The sequence below is a fragment of the Octodon degus genome, unplaced genomic scaffold (genome assembly GCF_000260255.1).
Source record: "Octodon degus isolate 3935 unplaced genomic scaffold, OctDeg1.0 scaffold00032, whole genome shotgun sequence".
Taxonomy (NCBI): Eukaryota; Metazoa; Chordata; class Mammalia; order Rodentia; family Octodontidae; genus Octodon; species Octodon degus.
In genome coordinates this window covers 7,734,821-7,750,864 of record NW_004524608.1, presented here as the reverse complement: position 1 = coordinate 7,750,864, position 16,044 = coordinate 7,734,821, and the positions used below count along the sequence as shown (strand labels likewise).

At 38.9% G+C, this 16,044-nt stretch overlaps 1 protein-coding gene across 1 annotated transcript in view; it reads right to left on the bottom strand.

Annotated features, from left to right (window-relative positions):
• The window catches only part of Slc38a11 (solute carrier family 38 member 11), a 53,959-nt gene that overhangs the window by 9,641 nt on the left and 28,274 nt on the right, over nucleotides 1-16,044 (bottom strand). The window contains exons 8-11 of the mRNA XM_004629972.2: nucleotides 11,163-11,233; nucleotides 9,441-9,602; nucleotides 4,589-4,701; nucleotides 1,014-1,145 (exon numbers count right to left, since the gene is read on the bottom strand). Coding sequence (XP_004630029.2) covers nucleotides 1,014-1,145; nucleotides 4,589-4,701; nucleotides 9,441-9,602; nucleotides 11,163-11,233 — 478 coding nt within the window. The remainder of the gene's footprint in view (nucleotides 1-1,013; nucleotides 1,146-4,588; nucleotides 4,702-9,440; nucleotides 9,603-11,162; nucleotides 11,234-16,044) is intronic.

Sequence of the window (16,044 nt, the reverse complement as noted above, 5' to 3'; positions counted from 1 at the left end):
TTTTTTTTCTCCATGTGACTCTCCCCAGGCTCACTTTACATCATCGAACACATTCCTCTGTGGCTCCATAATCTTCTTGATCAGAAAATTTGGAGCAGAAAATAATTATTGAAAGAAAGAAAAGTAGCTAAGATAAAGGATAAAGAACTAATGAAGTGTACTTACGTTTATCAAAGTTTGAATAGATTTGGGAAGTAAATGAGAAATCATTCCTCAAAGATGTGGGTCAGGTTATTATAGCAACAGAGCTGATACTTGCTCTGAGGAGAAAATGGGAAATTTGTGGGACAGGATGCTGATAAGCTGAGAAGAGAGCTTAACTATGTGGTAGTTCAAGCAAAAAGAAGAAAAAATAAAAACAGAACAAAATAACAACAAAAGAACCAAGATTAGTTAAAATGTGATATGACAGAAACTTACATTTGGGTTGTAGCATTAGAGACTACAAAAGAAAGTTCTGGTGAATGAAATACTTAAAGAAAAAGCAAGTTGGGTCATGAATCCCACTAGACATATTTTTAGTCAGCAAAGAAAAATTCCAGCTCTATCTTATTTATGAATATATATATATTATATTACATGTGATATATTATATAAATATTATAGTAGTAAAATGTGCAGCCTTACATTACTGGTACTATTTAGATCAGACAACTGCGATGAAAGGCTCTTTTATGTGCTGGGGATGTTGGCAGTGCCTCTGGCCTCTTCTGACTAGGTGCCCCTAACACTGCCAGCCCAGTCATGCAACCCAGTACGTCTCCACACACTGCCAAATGTCCCCTGGAGGAGGAAGAGTTCCCCAACAACCTACACTGGAGAACTACTGCTTTAAAAAGTACAGCCCTGTAAAGTGCAGAGTGTCATCATTACAAATATTTGGTATTGTATTATAAACACATTTTCATTCCACTTCAGCAGTGACACTTTTAGTAAAGGAAACATGTCTTATATTAAACGGGAACTTTAAAGGAATTTTTTAAGTGGAGGAATAAATAGTCACATGTACTTACACTGAGTTCTAAAACTATTCCAAGGCAGTCAATCAGCAATGACACCATCGTGGCTACAGCAATGATCACCATTGTTATAACTATGTGGAATGCTGATGAAAGGGTCCCACCAAAAAACACATTGGCAATTACCTATCAAACAAACAAATTATTTTCAAAGTTACCATTGAAGTGTACAGAATTTACTGGCAGAGTTTTTCACAATAACACTTAGGACTCTATCAAATGTCACCAATAAGGTAATTTACCAAATTTCAAGTTACTCTGAATTTTGATCCCAACATAGTTATACATTGGCTGACATATCTACATTCCTTGTAGAGCTACTACTTGGTACGTTGTACTACACCCCAGAGCACGTCATGTCAGTGTCTCAATAAAGTATAAGCAAGTCCTTGGCAAGTCATCTCATCCTTTTTCTTAAACTCAACATGGTATCTACTAAAATAAAGTATGACCACTGTTTGAATTATTTGACCTCTAACAGAGATGTTAGTTACCACACTGTCTTTTAACTGTAGTAGTGATTAAAGGTAGTAGTATTCTGTTACTGGAAGTAAATTAATTCTTTTTTTCCCCATAATTTTATTGAGAAACAAATAGCAATGAGACAGTTTCAAATCAAATTGGTAGGACCGTTCCAATAATTTACACATTGCATACTCTCTTCCTAGTGGTTATTTGCTGTACAAGATGCGGACATGATATCCTATTTACAAACACTATTAGAACAAATCCCTCTATTCATTAAGAGAATGTAACTATATATCTATCCTAACCACTTTGAATACACAGATACAAAATGGACATTCATCTGTATCCCTTTTTTTTGTTAAGTTCCATCATTTGAATATTATAGGTGTGTTAACTCAGCAAAATATTCTAAAAGCGTCCAGTAGTCCATAGTAGTATTGGGTCCTCCGCTTGACTGGCAATGTCAGAAATTGTTGACCTGAGTCCCCTACAGCTCAGCATAACAGCATGGCTTTACTTTTATACTTCATTTCTATACTTTTCTGCTGGATGAATAAATTAATTCTGCATAAATAAAATCCCATAATTTAGGTGCATTTTATCATGCCTTTCCTCAACATGATCAGGAATCAATCAGATAATCAATTGATAGTCATCTATCCAGTATATCCCACATTATGATACTGTCTGCAAAACAAAAATTCCTCGATGTTCTTGCTTTGTGGATTTACTGTCCTAAGAGGAGGCCTACAACTGTTCTCAAGAAACAGACATCAGTGTGTGACAGGACGAAGATCACACGGAATTCACAGTTACAAGAGGCTTCACTTTTCTAGATTGCCTTACCTTGGCAGGGGTGAGGACAGCACCATGAAGACGATTTGGGGCAGAATTACAAGCTGAGGCAGCAAAGTAAGAAAGAGAAAAGAGGAGAACCGGAAGAGTGTGTGCTAAGGAAAAGAACAGCAGAGTCTGAACAACATGGGACCGCAGGGAAGACCAGAGGGGCAAGCGTTGGAGGGCAGACCCCGAGTGTGTGGCGGTCAGCCCTGCAGGTGCTCTGCCTGGACAGGTCAAACTCCTTAGGCCAAATCAGGTGACTCTTAAAGATTTAATGGGGACAATAATAACTCATTATAATTTGAAACATCTCTTCATGCATTATCGTATTTACAATCTATGTAGATGCCTTTAAAATCAGATCACGAAACTAAAAATGTAACAAGACAGGCTTCTGAGGGCTATTTATTGGGATACAAATCTTTTTGTTCCCTCTATGTATGTAGCTGGGTATTTTACCAAAGAGCAAAAATGTTTGTGATTATGCTAAAGTGTATCTGTGTGTACACATACTTACATGAGATAGGAAGGAAGTTCTTGCAGGAGGCAGTGAGACAGATCTGGATATAGTTGTAAATTCTTATTTGATCTATTGGAATTTTTTTTTTTTTTTTTTGGTCACAAATTGACATTCTTCTGCCTATATTTGCTACTATGGCAAAGATCTTGATTTAGTTCTTTCTTCCTGTCAGGGAAACTAAAGAGGAAACTCAAGTGGCAAACACTGAAGACAAGCCTCGCAGGTGACGCGAGTTAGGCAGGCTACACGCAGCTTACCAGAAATCACTCCCGACTGAGCTCTCTGCTCTCGCCAACCTGGAGATCAGAACTAAACTTAATGCACCGGCAAACACTGGAGGAAGACCATTTCCTGCATCTAACAATAGTTAGAAATGGTTGAAAGGTCTTGAATTTTAAAAATAACCCTTAGTTGATTTACTTCTAGTCAGGGTAGAAGAGCGGCCTGGGAGCAACACGGTCAGTGAGCACAGCTCCTCACTATACTGGGCACACGCAGCTCTGGTGAGACATTTCCCTCTCCCACACCTTTGTCCTCTTCCTTGCTCCAAACCTAGCGAGCGTGTAGGCGTGAGGCCGCCTTCAGAGGCCTGCTGCTGGCTTGTGTACCAGGGCTCTGGAGACATCTGGCTTCACACACTAGACCTGTCCCCACATTCCCACAGGGCGTGGTGTGCGCAGCCTCGAGGAGCAGATCCGATGAGTCCGCCCTTCAGTGTGACTCTGGAGGACCCACTGTGAGGCAGGGTCACAGTTCGCTGTCAGCCGGTGCAGTGCAGGTGTAGCTGACAGCCAAGGGACTCCTGACAAAGCCGTGTCATCCAATCTTACACCAGAAGTATTAGTTCTCCTTCAGCTAATCTTTCTCCACAAACCCAAGTTTGTCACATAATCCTGAGCTGATTTATAAATGCAATATATATACACCACATAGTTACACCATTATGTATAACTCTGTGTTACATGTAAATGCACATGTATATATGTATTTCTATAGATATATAAAGAAAATATGTCTACAAAACTATATTTCTCATGGAACATGTCCTTTTTTTGAAAAAGAAAACCAGTTAGAATCAGACCTATGGTGTCTTTTTTTTTTTTGTATTTTAGGGAAGGGTCTACGAGGTGTTCAGGGTCTCATTACTAGATCGTACTCATAATAATCTGCCTGGTTCCAGCCTCCCAAGAGCTGGGATTACAGGCGTGCACCACCATGCCCAGTCTCAGTTGCTGTCTCCTAGCGCCATGGGGGATCAAACCCCAACCCCTGCGCCTGCTTGCAGGCACTTTAATCTGCTAAGCTATTTGGCCAGCCCTTGACCTATAGTGTCTTTAATGCACACTTACAAAATATCTTAGCATTACACAATTGTGCAAAAAAAATAATTTTTGGTACATAAATTCTTCATAACTATGTTTTAAAAAGAGGTCAATCACTTAGTTTGGCTATACTGAAGGCAATTGTTCAGTTTGGAATGTAGGTATATAAATATGTGCGCTTATGGCAACATGAATCAAACCACCAATGTAATTTTCAAATTCAATTTCTGAAAAAATGACAAACATGGAAACATAAATTCATCCTTAAATTCTGATACTTTGTAGTTGAAAAAGAAAATTTAGAAATTGTATCACTTTTCTTGTGCTTAGGTATTTGAAGAAATGCAATATTTACTGTTCTTCTATAAACATGATGGAGAGATCACTTGGATAAACTAATGAAAAGAAACTGTGCTTACCTCTCTCGTCACGAGGCATTCAATTGGGTATGTCAGGATGACAGTGATAGCGTAGCAAAACCTTCCGAAAGTTACCAAGTCATCACTTCTGCAATAATTTTCAAATAAATCTCCTGAGAATAGCATAAAATACATTCACTTATGAGATACTGGATATTTGAGGTAGTAACGAAGTAGATGCTACTTATTACATGAGTGAAGTTCTCTAAGTGCCATGTTATTTAGTTAAGATGATAAGCCTGGTTTAAATATAACTTTCTTGTATTCAATAACCATAGAGTTATTTATTTACTGATATTAAAACTTATATATGTTCTACTCAAAGATAAATTTAACACTAACAGTTTTCCTCATTGTTCATTTTAGTAGGTTTGTTTTGAGTTTGTATCAACTACTAAAAACACTTTAGCTTTTTTTATTAATTTTATTGAGAAACAAATATCAATGAGACAGTTTCAAAACCGATTAGTAGGACAGTTTCAATAATTAATACATTGCATAATGTTGTCTTTGTAGTGGTTATTCATAGTACAAGATGCAGATGTGATATCCTGTCCAAACACTTTTAGTACAAATCTTTCTTCTCATTGAATTAAAAGTAGCTGTATATTCTATTTTGTATATACAGATACAAAATGGTCCTTCATTTGTATCCCCTTTTTTTGTTTAGTTTTGTCAGATATAGGTATTTCATTGCCATTAAAATATTGTAGGTATGTGAATTCAGCTGAGTAATCCAATATAGTCCAGTAGTCCATAATAGTAGTGGGTTATCCATAGGACTGGCAATGTCAGAAGTTGTTGACTTGAGCCTTTTATAGCTCAGCATATTAATATGGCTTTACTTTTCATACTTTGTTTTTGTACTTTTCTGCTGGATGGTTAAGACCAAGTTAAATCAAGACCTATATAACAAGAAATGTAACTTTCGTATCTGACAAGGTCAGTCAAATTCCCTCAGGACTTTATCCTGAAAACCTGTACCATAGTTTGCAGATCCTTTGTCAGTCTCAGCCATGTGGATGAGTCATGGCCATTGCTTGACTAATTTGGTCTCTATGAAAGCCTGAGAGAATGTTTTCTCTTCATGTGACTCTCCTTAGGCACACTACATCATTGATCACGTTCTTCTGTGGTCCCATAATCTCCTTGATCAGAAAATTTGGTTCCACATAAATTTTAGGAACGATTTCTCTAGATCTGTTAGGTATGTTGGTGGTAGTTTAATAGGGATTGCATTAAATCTGTACAGCAATTTTGGGAGTCAACCTACTACTATTATGGACTATTGGGCTATACTGGAATATTCTGCTTAATTCATGCACCTAAAATATTTTAAATGACAACGGAATACCCATATCTGATAAAACTAAACTAAAAAATGGGATCCAAATGAATGACCATTTCGTAGCTGTATATTCAAAATAGTTAGGATAGATATACAGCTACTTTCTCTTAATTCAATCAAAAGAAAGATTTGTACGAATAGTGTTTATAGACAGGATATCATGTCAGCATCTTGTACTATGAATAACCACTATGAAGACAACAATATGCAATGTATTAATTATTGAAACTGTCCTACTAATTGGTTTTGAAACTGTTTCATTGATATGTTTCTCAATAAAATTATTTTTAAAAAAGAAAAAGAAAATTTGGGACACCACTGAGTTACAGGATTTTATAGTACAAGTTCTCCTATGTCCTGAGACCTTACTGATCTTGAAAGGCTAGGGCCAAAATGTTGGCTGTCTTTGCAACCCTTCCTTTTCTCTAACTTTTGGTCTGCAAACTTAAGTTGTTAACCCTCCAGAAGAGAAGCTTAATGTTATTATTACTCTATAACATAGGCAGTTGAGCTTAACCTCACTATCTGTCTGAATATCAAACATGTTAGACATAACATGGAATAGGTATTTTCCATTAAGTATTGATATGTTAAACTTTAAATCCATACAGAATGCGAAGAAAAAAATATTAAAAATAGGAATAAACATTATGTTTTTTTGCACAGAAATTTAGAAATCTAACCATATACAGCATTGTAGCAGGACAGTCCTATGACTTTTTTTTTTCCTTGTCTAAAAATACTTTATCTATTGTCTTCTTACACCAGAATCACCCCCCTCCCAAATTCTTGTGCATCAGCAATATATATTTGCTTCTGGTCTTTGTTTCTGGTAAATGACTGCATTATTAAAAAAAAAAAAAAAAGAACTTTGTTAAAATAAACAGATTCTCTTTGAAATGCTATTCTTAGATCATGGACAGTCCAGAAAGGAAGAGCAGACCAGTCTGTATGGGGAGTGCAGTTTCCGGCATTGCCCTGTAGGAGCAAGACACAGCCAAGGAGTTCCAGGCGCATGTTGCCTTTGACATCGCCTGATATTCCTGCATACCATTGCACTGCTTCTAGACTGTGAAAGTACGGCTGTATGCCAGAAGAGCCATATATGTAATTAGTTCCCAAGTGAGTAACAGGCCATATAAGCTTCATTTACAGTGTATATGTTTTTAGAAATCTGTAAAGAAACGCAGGCATCTCAGAAGGGCACCGAAGACATGTCTGTGACAAGCACGTGTTCATTCAGAAACATGGATTTGGGGGCCTGTTTGTTTCCTGACTCTCTCATGCTTCAACTTGAAAGCTGCAGTTGCTTTTTTTTTTTTCCCAACAAAACTTAATAGAAAATTAGATCAAAGTAATGTATTTTATAATACTGTTTACAAAGGACATAATAACTCTGTGATTTTTTTCATTAGTGTTTCAAATAGCTGAACACTCTAATTGACCTGCCTCTTTCCAAGACTTGCTTTAAATGACCCCCACACCCATCACATAGAGCAGATGCCCATTACGTCCTAATGCCCATTTTGGGCGGAAGGACATTATACCATAAAGGTGTTGCTGCAGAGAACTGCTTCAAAATTGAAGTAAAAAGTTTCGGCAGGTGGGAAACAACAACCACAGAAAAAACAACTGAAGTTCCTCATTCTCAAACCTTCCCCTGTAAGTAGCCATGCATCTTTTCAATGTCAAGAACAGGCTGGAATGTATCTCCCGCAAAAGGGGAGAAAACACGCTTGTGTTTTGTACAAACAAGACCAGCTCTGCCTAAGCAGAAATGGCCTGGAGAAACAATGTCAGCTTATTTCAGAGTGAACCTATGTGTATGTGTGAGAGAATTACAGCTAAGGGTAGAACAAAGACCAAAACCACATCAAACAAACTTTGCTAGATAAATATTTAATTATATCTGTGCAACCATCGCTGATAAAGACACTGGGAAAGTGTGACTCCCCCAAAAGTTTTATGTCTTTGAAAACTGGCATTTAAAAGCCAAGGTCCTCAGCAGAGCAGGGCTTTTAGGCCGTTCATCTTGGCAAGCTACGCAGCAATAAAGATACATGGCAGAGTTTGGAAGCACAGTTCTTATCAGGACTTTCAAGGTCACTTGTAACTGCACTCTACTGGGGCAAGCAGGTATTGTATTTTTGACTGCACTGGTAGGACGCTGATCATTTTTTAAGCCATCTACTGTCACTTCCTCAGAAATCGCTGTGCACGACCATAGTAACCTATGCGCTCTGTTTAAAACCAGGGAGCCATTCTCCCAAGAGTATCCTGGTGTCACAAGCAATGAAGCCAACAGGAGCCAGAACTGAGCAACAACTGGAGTGAGTGAGTGGGTCTTGGGTGGCCGAAAAAGGGGCGTCAGAGAGAGACTGGAAAGAAAATTAGCCCTAGGCACCAGAATCCTTGTTTCTAGTCTGTCTCGGCCAGCCTGGGCAAACTACTTCACCTTTTTGTGTCTTAAGCAGGAGGTAAAACTAGTTATTCCACTTACCTCCAGCGGGTTGTTTGAAGGTCAAATGAGATTACTAGAACTTCGAAAGCAGTGAAAATATGCATGACCAAATTTAGCCTGCTATCAGACTACCCTGAATCTACTATATAGATGATGGAAGGAACAGGTCAAAGGCAATAAAAGAGAGGGCCTCTCTGTTGTTGGGCCTGAATAAATACAAGGAAAGAGAAGCAGTTTTGGAGGAAGGAGCACAAGAACTGGTTTTATGGGGAAGAGGATATTTTGGGTTTAGGACAAGAATGGGTCAGTTAAGTAGAAAGGCCCCACAGGCTGGAGATGAAAAGAAAGGTCTGGGCTAGGGTGAAAATGAAGAGAACATCCAGAGAATTTGCTGGGGAAAAAAGCAGGCAGCTTGCCTGACCTAAGCATCTGGGTGGGCGGGGGATTTGCAAAGTCAAAGAGAGAACAGAGGAATAACTGGGCGGAAGACAACACCGGGCATTACAACAAATATTGTAAAATTTGTATTATTTTGTGAAGTGAAGTTTTGTGTCACTTGTAATTTTTCTGTTTCAGTACTGTTTTATTCTCTCTCTCTCTCTCTCTCTCTCTCTCTCTCTCTCTCTCTCTGACAGCCCAATATTACAAAGAGAAAGTAATAGCAATGAGTATAGCAGTGCTTTTTCTTCTAAGGGAAGACAATTTGAGCAAAACCTGTTCACTGCTGTTACTCTTGTACTCAGAAGGGTACAGGGGCACCAGGATCACCAGCTCTGAGCATGGGGAGACCCTTGGTACCTTTGAGAAGGAAGGTGTGGCTGAGTTGTGTGTAGCACCAGCTGCAGGGCTTGAGTGTGAAAGCACAGGAGAGGAGAATGTGGGGTACAAAGTTAATTTAACCAGGTAGAAGGAAACAGTGAAGAAGAGAAACAGTAGAAAATGGCTGGAAGAGTGATTAACTGAAATAGAGTAGAACCTTCGTTATGCTGGTCCCAATCTCCGGAACACCCAATTTTCTGATGTCACTGACGCTTGCATTTTACCTTGGGTGAAGCCAGTAAACGTCAAGTATCCACAGGTAGCGAAGAGCACACAGATAGACACAGACACCAGGAGGGACATGTGGATGATGCGTGACCACTTGGCTACTGTGGGTTCTTCCAAAGAGCCATACACTAAAAAGCAGTTATGGTGGCAAATTAAAGCTGTAATTAAAAAAAAAAAAAGCATTATTAAAGCAAGTTCAAGAGTTTTTAATTCTGAAAATGTAAAAAATACATGCTGCTTTAGAAGATCATCAGATAAACTCCAGCTATATTAATTTACTAAACATGCTAGAAAGCACTTTAAAAAATTTTGTCAAGGAATGAGAAATTCACATCAAGCTTATATAGTACTTTTGTGTTATACTTGATACAAAGCTGATTGACCCAAACTTCTTGTTCATTTTCTTCCTCTAGTGACTCTTCCCACATATTATGGTTTGTGCCTAGTTGTCTCTCTAAAACCTCATGCACTCATGGGGCAGACTTCTAGATTTTGTGATTAATTCATGATCCACTGGGATTAAGAGTATGAGTGCTGCTGGGATTAAGGGTGTGAGTGCTACACCCAGCCTGAATGCAGCCTAAGGGAGACAGACTTGCTCCCTGTTTCCGTGGTTGCCACTGCTCCTGCCCTTTTGCTCTTGCTGTTACGCTATTTTCTGCAGCCATGAATGGCTGCTCTCTGCCATGTGCCACTCTGCACTGGAGCCCATTGAATATGGACTGAAACCTCCACTGACTGTGAGCTAAATAAACCTTTCCTTCCTTCATTTTGAATATCGGTATTTGTCCCAGCAACAAGAGGAGAGTAATGGAGACACCATCCTACTAAATATCTAAAAAACACCACAATTATTTTTTGCCAACCAAGATATAGAATGGGATTAGACATTTCAGAATGGGATTAGACATTTCAGAATGGGATTAGACATCACTACTCTGTATACAAGGTTTTGAAGAGGCTTCTAGCACTGGCTATATCTCCAAGTTAAGACTCAAGATAATCACTCCCTTTCAAAAAAAAAAAAAAAAGAAATAAAAGAAAATGAACATGATAATCATGATACATTTTCTGCAAGGGAAATAGACTTCCTCAAACTGAAGTAAATTTTAGTGCTGAGTGAGAAAACTTTGAGCCTAAGTTTACATTGGTACAAAACTAGATCCTATCCTGCTAATAAGAAATCTAAATCTTAGATCTGCTACCCAGATATAAATATGAAACAGTACTTTTTAAAGGGCTGACAAGATAGCTCAGTGGACTAAGTGCCTGCTTTGGCAAGCGCAGGGATCAGGGTTTGACCCGTGATCCTGCATGTCGCGCCAGCCCTGCTTCCGGAGCGTGCAGAACGGTGACCGAGTCCAGGCGTGGTGGCGCATGCCTGTAATCCCAGCGCTGGGGAGACTGAAAAGAGGAGGATCACTCCAAGTCCAATCTGCTAGTGAGATCTTGTACCAAATACACAAATGAAAAAAATAAAATAAAAAAAGACCCTGCCCCCGGGGGTATGCTGAGGTTCTAATTGAGACTGGGCGTGGTGGCGCATGCCTGTAGTCCCAGCTCTTGGGAGGCTGTAAACAGGCAGATCACTACGGAGTCTGAGACCCTGAACACCCTGTAGAACCCTTCCCTAAAATATGAAAAATCAACCACCCCCCCAAAAAAAGAAATGAGAAATGCCTGCACCTGGAGCAAGGACCCTCAAAGCCATGACTCACCAAAAGACATAACTCCAACAGCCTGAATGGCATCGGGCTTCGCAAATACCCAGGCATCTTCTGTTTTTGGTCTAGAGGAGGAAATGTGAAAAATTATTAAACACATGCAAACATTAGCGTACTAGAGAATGAAAAATGGTATCACAAATAAAAATTGAGTATCTTTATGCCAGAAATTAAGGAGCCTCCATTAATCTTACTTAATGGTAAACAAATTTCCAGGTAATAAATTTCAGTGTTATTTCAACCCTTGTCTGCTAAAATGCATGTTTAATATTTGGACAGATTCTGTTTTTACATATGTAAACTACCCACTGATAATGTATTTTTTGTGAATTTGTTTATTTGCTCATCCGGGTAACAGCAAACTTTTATTATGTATTTACTTGAGATATCTATTGAGGGAGATACATATTTGATAATGTCTAATTACTAATCTTTACATCTTTATTTTTTCTTTTGTATTTTCAGGAAGGGTCTACAGGGTGTTCAGGCTCTCACTACTAGAATGGACTCATAGGGATCTGCCTGTTTACAGCCTTCCAAGAGCTGGGATTACAGGCACTCACCACCACACCGGGTCTCAAATGCAGTCTCAGCTTTCCCCGGGGGCAGGGCCAGCATGGCAGGCCCAAGGATCGAACCCCTGGCCCCTGTGCCTGCTTGCAGGTGCTTTAATCCACTGAGCTATTTGGCCAGCCCTTATTTCTTTATTTTTATAGGCTTAATCTACTCAGGGGAAATGTAATTTATTGAGGGAGGAAGCCACAAACTAATACCAGTCCAGGGTGTATCATGTCCTCTGTTATCTCATTTGATTTTTACAGCAGTATTCAAGTATTATCAGCACTTAACACATGAGGAAAGTCAGTTTCCCAGCGGTGATGTAATCTATCAAGTTTCCACAGATAAGTGAAGAAGTGGAGCTTTGCCTTCTTGGTCTACTGTATAAATATTTTCCATGTTGAACTGTCAGGGGCCTCAACTTTCCACTTGCGGTTACAGCTCTCAAAAGGAGTTTTAGCCACACAGTATGCGCACTTTAAATAACTCCAGGCACTCCGTAGCCTACTGGAGTCAAGCCATTCTGTATCTGCAGGGATCACCGGGATCGGTCTGATTAACACCTTCTCACTGCCGTAACAGGGCACAGGGGCCAGGTCAAGCAGTTTGTATTATTCTTCCGGCTTTCCCACTTACTAGCTGGGTGATCTTAGGCCAGATGCTTAACTGTTCTATGCTTCAATTTCTACATCTGTAAAATGGGTCTATCAATAGTATCAAGTTATTATGCAGGTGAAACAAAGCATGTTAAACTTCTGGAAGAGACACCGAACACACTCAGTAGATGGTCATTAGTTTTAGCACCTACTATTATTTTATTATTATCTATTCTTATTTAACAGATAATACCAAACAGTCTAAAAGCATGACCAACTTTTCTAGAAAAGTTTGTCTCAAAAAAATGTGTGGAGATAGAAGAGAAGGGCAGAGAGAGTACCCTAGAAGACATGAAAGCACTAGGAAATTTATTTATTTATTTTTTGGTGGAACTGGGGATTGAACTCAGGTCCTTGCGCTTGCCAGGGAAGTGCTTACTCCACTGAGCCATCTCTCAGCCCTTGGGAAATTTAGAGAAGAGGAATTCCAAAGACTGAAGCCACCTCTCATAAATAACAAATTATTCCCAGAAAAAGACGACACAAGAAAATCCCCTTTCTTCCAAAAGTTTGAGGGATTTATACATTATATTATCTTTCCTTCCTCCTGCCTATGAGTGGAGCAATTGTGGTCACAAGGAACTTTCTAGAGAAGCCAGCCCTTGGGAGGGCCTCTTGCTCTCGTGCGACCCGCTCCAATTCCAGTTCTTTGAGTGGGCGCTGCTGCCACCTGCTGCCCCATGGCCGTTACTGCAGTTCTAAGCACTAGTCAAGTTTCAGCCTCAGTGGGGAAAACAAGCTGTTGATCCTCCTTAGAAAATGACTGAGATCAGACAGTACTAACAACTGTAACAATCTGAAAGCTGACTAACTTTCTAGTATGTTCTAAATATGCTTTGTCAGGAAGACTTCTGCATGTGAAGAGTAACTTGCTTACCATTTAGTGCAGATTGTGATGGTGTTTTACTTTAAAAAGCTTATAACAGTAAAGACAACATTGGGGTTTGATTTTTATTCTTTCTCTTACATTAATTTACTTCGATCGATTTTGTTCCTTGAGCATATTCCTGGAATTTAAACCTAAAGATAATCTCGGATATTCTCTTTATGTTAATGATAATAACTTTCTAAGATATAAAGTACCATGTTATGAATTGGACAACATATGTGTTCAAATTTAGAACACAAAAGCAATATTATTGTTCATGAATTTCTGATCCTTTGTGAGATAGACATGGATTAAGTTTCATTAAAAATGTTCCAAAGAACAGAGAGAGAGAGAGAGAGAGAGAGAGAGAGAGAGACAGACAGACAGACAGACAGACAGAGGGAAAAATCTATTGATATATTGATGAGATTATAGAAATCTTGATACTCAATCTGGATGAAAAATTACATTCTAGTCCTCATTTTAGGTCATAGATGGTAAAACATAAATAAAATATTAACAAGTGAGTCAAGAAATTTATAAGATTAAAATCCGTTATTAGGAGGAGTGTTTCCTGTAAATGTAAGGATGGGTTAGTCATAGAAATGTGCACCAAAGTTTACCATATTAATAGATTAACAGAGAAAAAAACCTTATAAACATTTCAAAAATATAAAAAGCATATGATTTACTACACACTTTGATAAACATCATAAGCGAACGGTTAATAAAATAGAACTTCCTTAACTTGACGAGAAATCTCTACAACCAAGACTATGGCAAATGCCATAACTACAAGTGAGGGTAGCGATACTGCAATTGAAAGAAGATCTAGCTAAAGACGCCCAACGTTGCTGCTCGCAGGACACGTAGATTCTGTAAGCAATAGATTATTTGCACACCATGTAATCCTGTAGAGAAAGTACAGGAGACCCCAATGATCAGCTTTTGGAATCAAGAAGAGGACTCAGGAAAGTTACTGGGCAAAAGTTCAACACACACACACACACACACACACACACACACACACACATATCAGTAAGTCAGATGTGTATAACTAAGACTTTTAATAGCAATGACAACAGAAACACTATTTTATTTCATTTTTGTTATAACATGCTCGCAAAACACAACGATTACGTTCCTAAAAGGCGTCGGCACAGTTAAATGATGCAGATCTTCTTCTCCTCACCTACTTCCTGCTATCTAACCTTTATTTGATCTTCATTTACTGGGGGGGGTTCTCATCCAGAACAGTCATGTAGTGCTTAAACTTGCTTCTCTGGTTGGCTTCATTTAACACTATGATCTCAAGGTTCATCTTCCTATGAATGATTCTGATTTTCCTTCTGCATGGCAGGTCAGTACTCCATGTATATAAATGCCACTTATTTACTTGTTTATATTTTAGGGAGGGGTCTACTGGGTGTTCAGGGTCTCACTGCTAGATCGGACTCATAGTGATCTGCCTGTTTACAGCCTCCCAAGAGCTGGGATTACAGGCCTGCACCACCACACCCAGTCTCAATTGCAGTCTCAGCACGCCCCAGGGGCGGGGCTGGCAAGGCAGGCCTGGGGATTGGACCCCCCAAGCCCCTGCACCTGCCTGCAGGTGCTTTAATCTGCTGAGCAATTTGAAATGCCACATTTTAAACCCCATTCATCTGTTGATGGGTGCATTGGCTCTTCCTACCTTTAGCTATTATAAGCTGTGCTGCTAGGAACATGGGTCTGCGTGTGTCGCTGCGCTATCAGGACTTCAGCACTTTTGGGAAGATACTTAGAAGGAAAATCACTAGGTCAAATGGAATTTCTAGTTTTTTGAGTAGTTTTCATACTGGTTTCCATGGTGGTTATATAGATTACATTCCCCCCAACAATGAGGGGTGTTTCTTTTTTCCTGCTGTAGCATTTCTCCTGCAAGCACTGGTTATTATTTAATTTCTTGATAACAGCCATTCCTTGGGGGGAGTAAGATGGAATCAGTGTGGTTTGAATCTCCCATTCTCTAATGGTCAAAGATAATGAATGTTTTTTCATGTATTTTGTAGCCATTTATACTTCCTCTGAGAAGTGTTTATTTGTTACATTTGTTCATTTTTAATGAGTGCTTTATTTTGGAAAGCCTACAGTGTTGGGTTCCTTACATATTCTAGTTAATATTCCTCCATCTGAGGGATAGCCGGCAAATTTTTCCCCATTGTGTAAGCTATTTTTCATTTGTTTGTTGTCTCCTTTGCTGTACAGAAGCTGTTTAGTTTTATATAATAAATTTCTTGATGTGTGGAACTATTTCTTGTGCAACTGGTGTTCCATTCAGAAAGCTTTTGCCTATGCCTCTGACTTCAAGAATTTAACGTATTCGATCTTCCAGCAGGTTGTTTCTAGGTTCACATTTAGATCTTTGATCTGTTTTTGGTTTAGGCTTTTTAAAACAACTATTTGAAAGATGACTAATGAAGTAAAAGAAAAATGTGGACAAAGTCAAGAAAATGATACTGGAGTGAAATGGAAATACCAAATAAGAAGTAAAAAGCCTAAAAAGAGTTAAACAAAAACTTGTGGAAAAAAAAAAAGCACAGTAGTTGAAATGCTAAATTTGTCAGAGGGCTTCAAAGACAGATTTGAGCCAAGAGAAGAAAGAATCAGTGAATATAGGAGTATGGAAATTTTCAAGTCTGAGGAACAAGAAGAAAAAAGATTGAAGAAAGTATCAGAGCCAAAGGGACCTGTGGGACACCATGAGTTGAACCAACACCAGTGTTGTAGGAGTACAGAGCAGGACAGGGAGAGA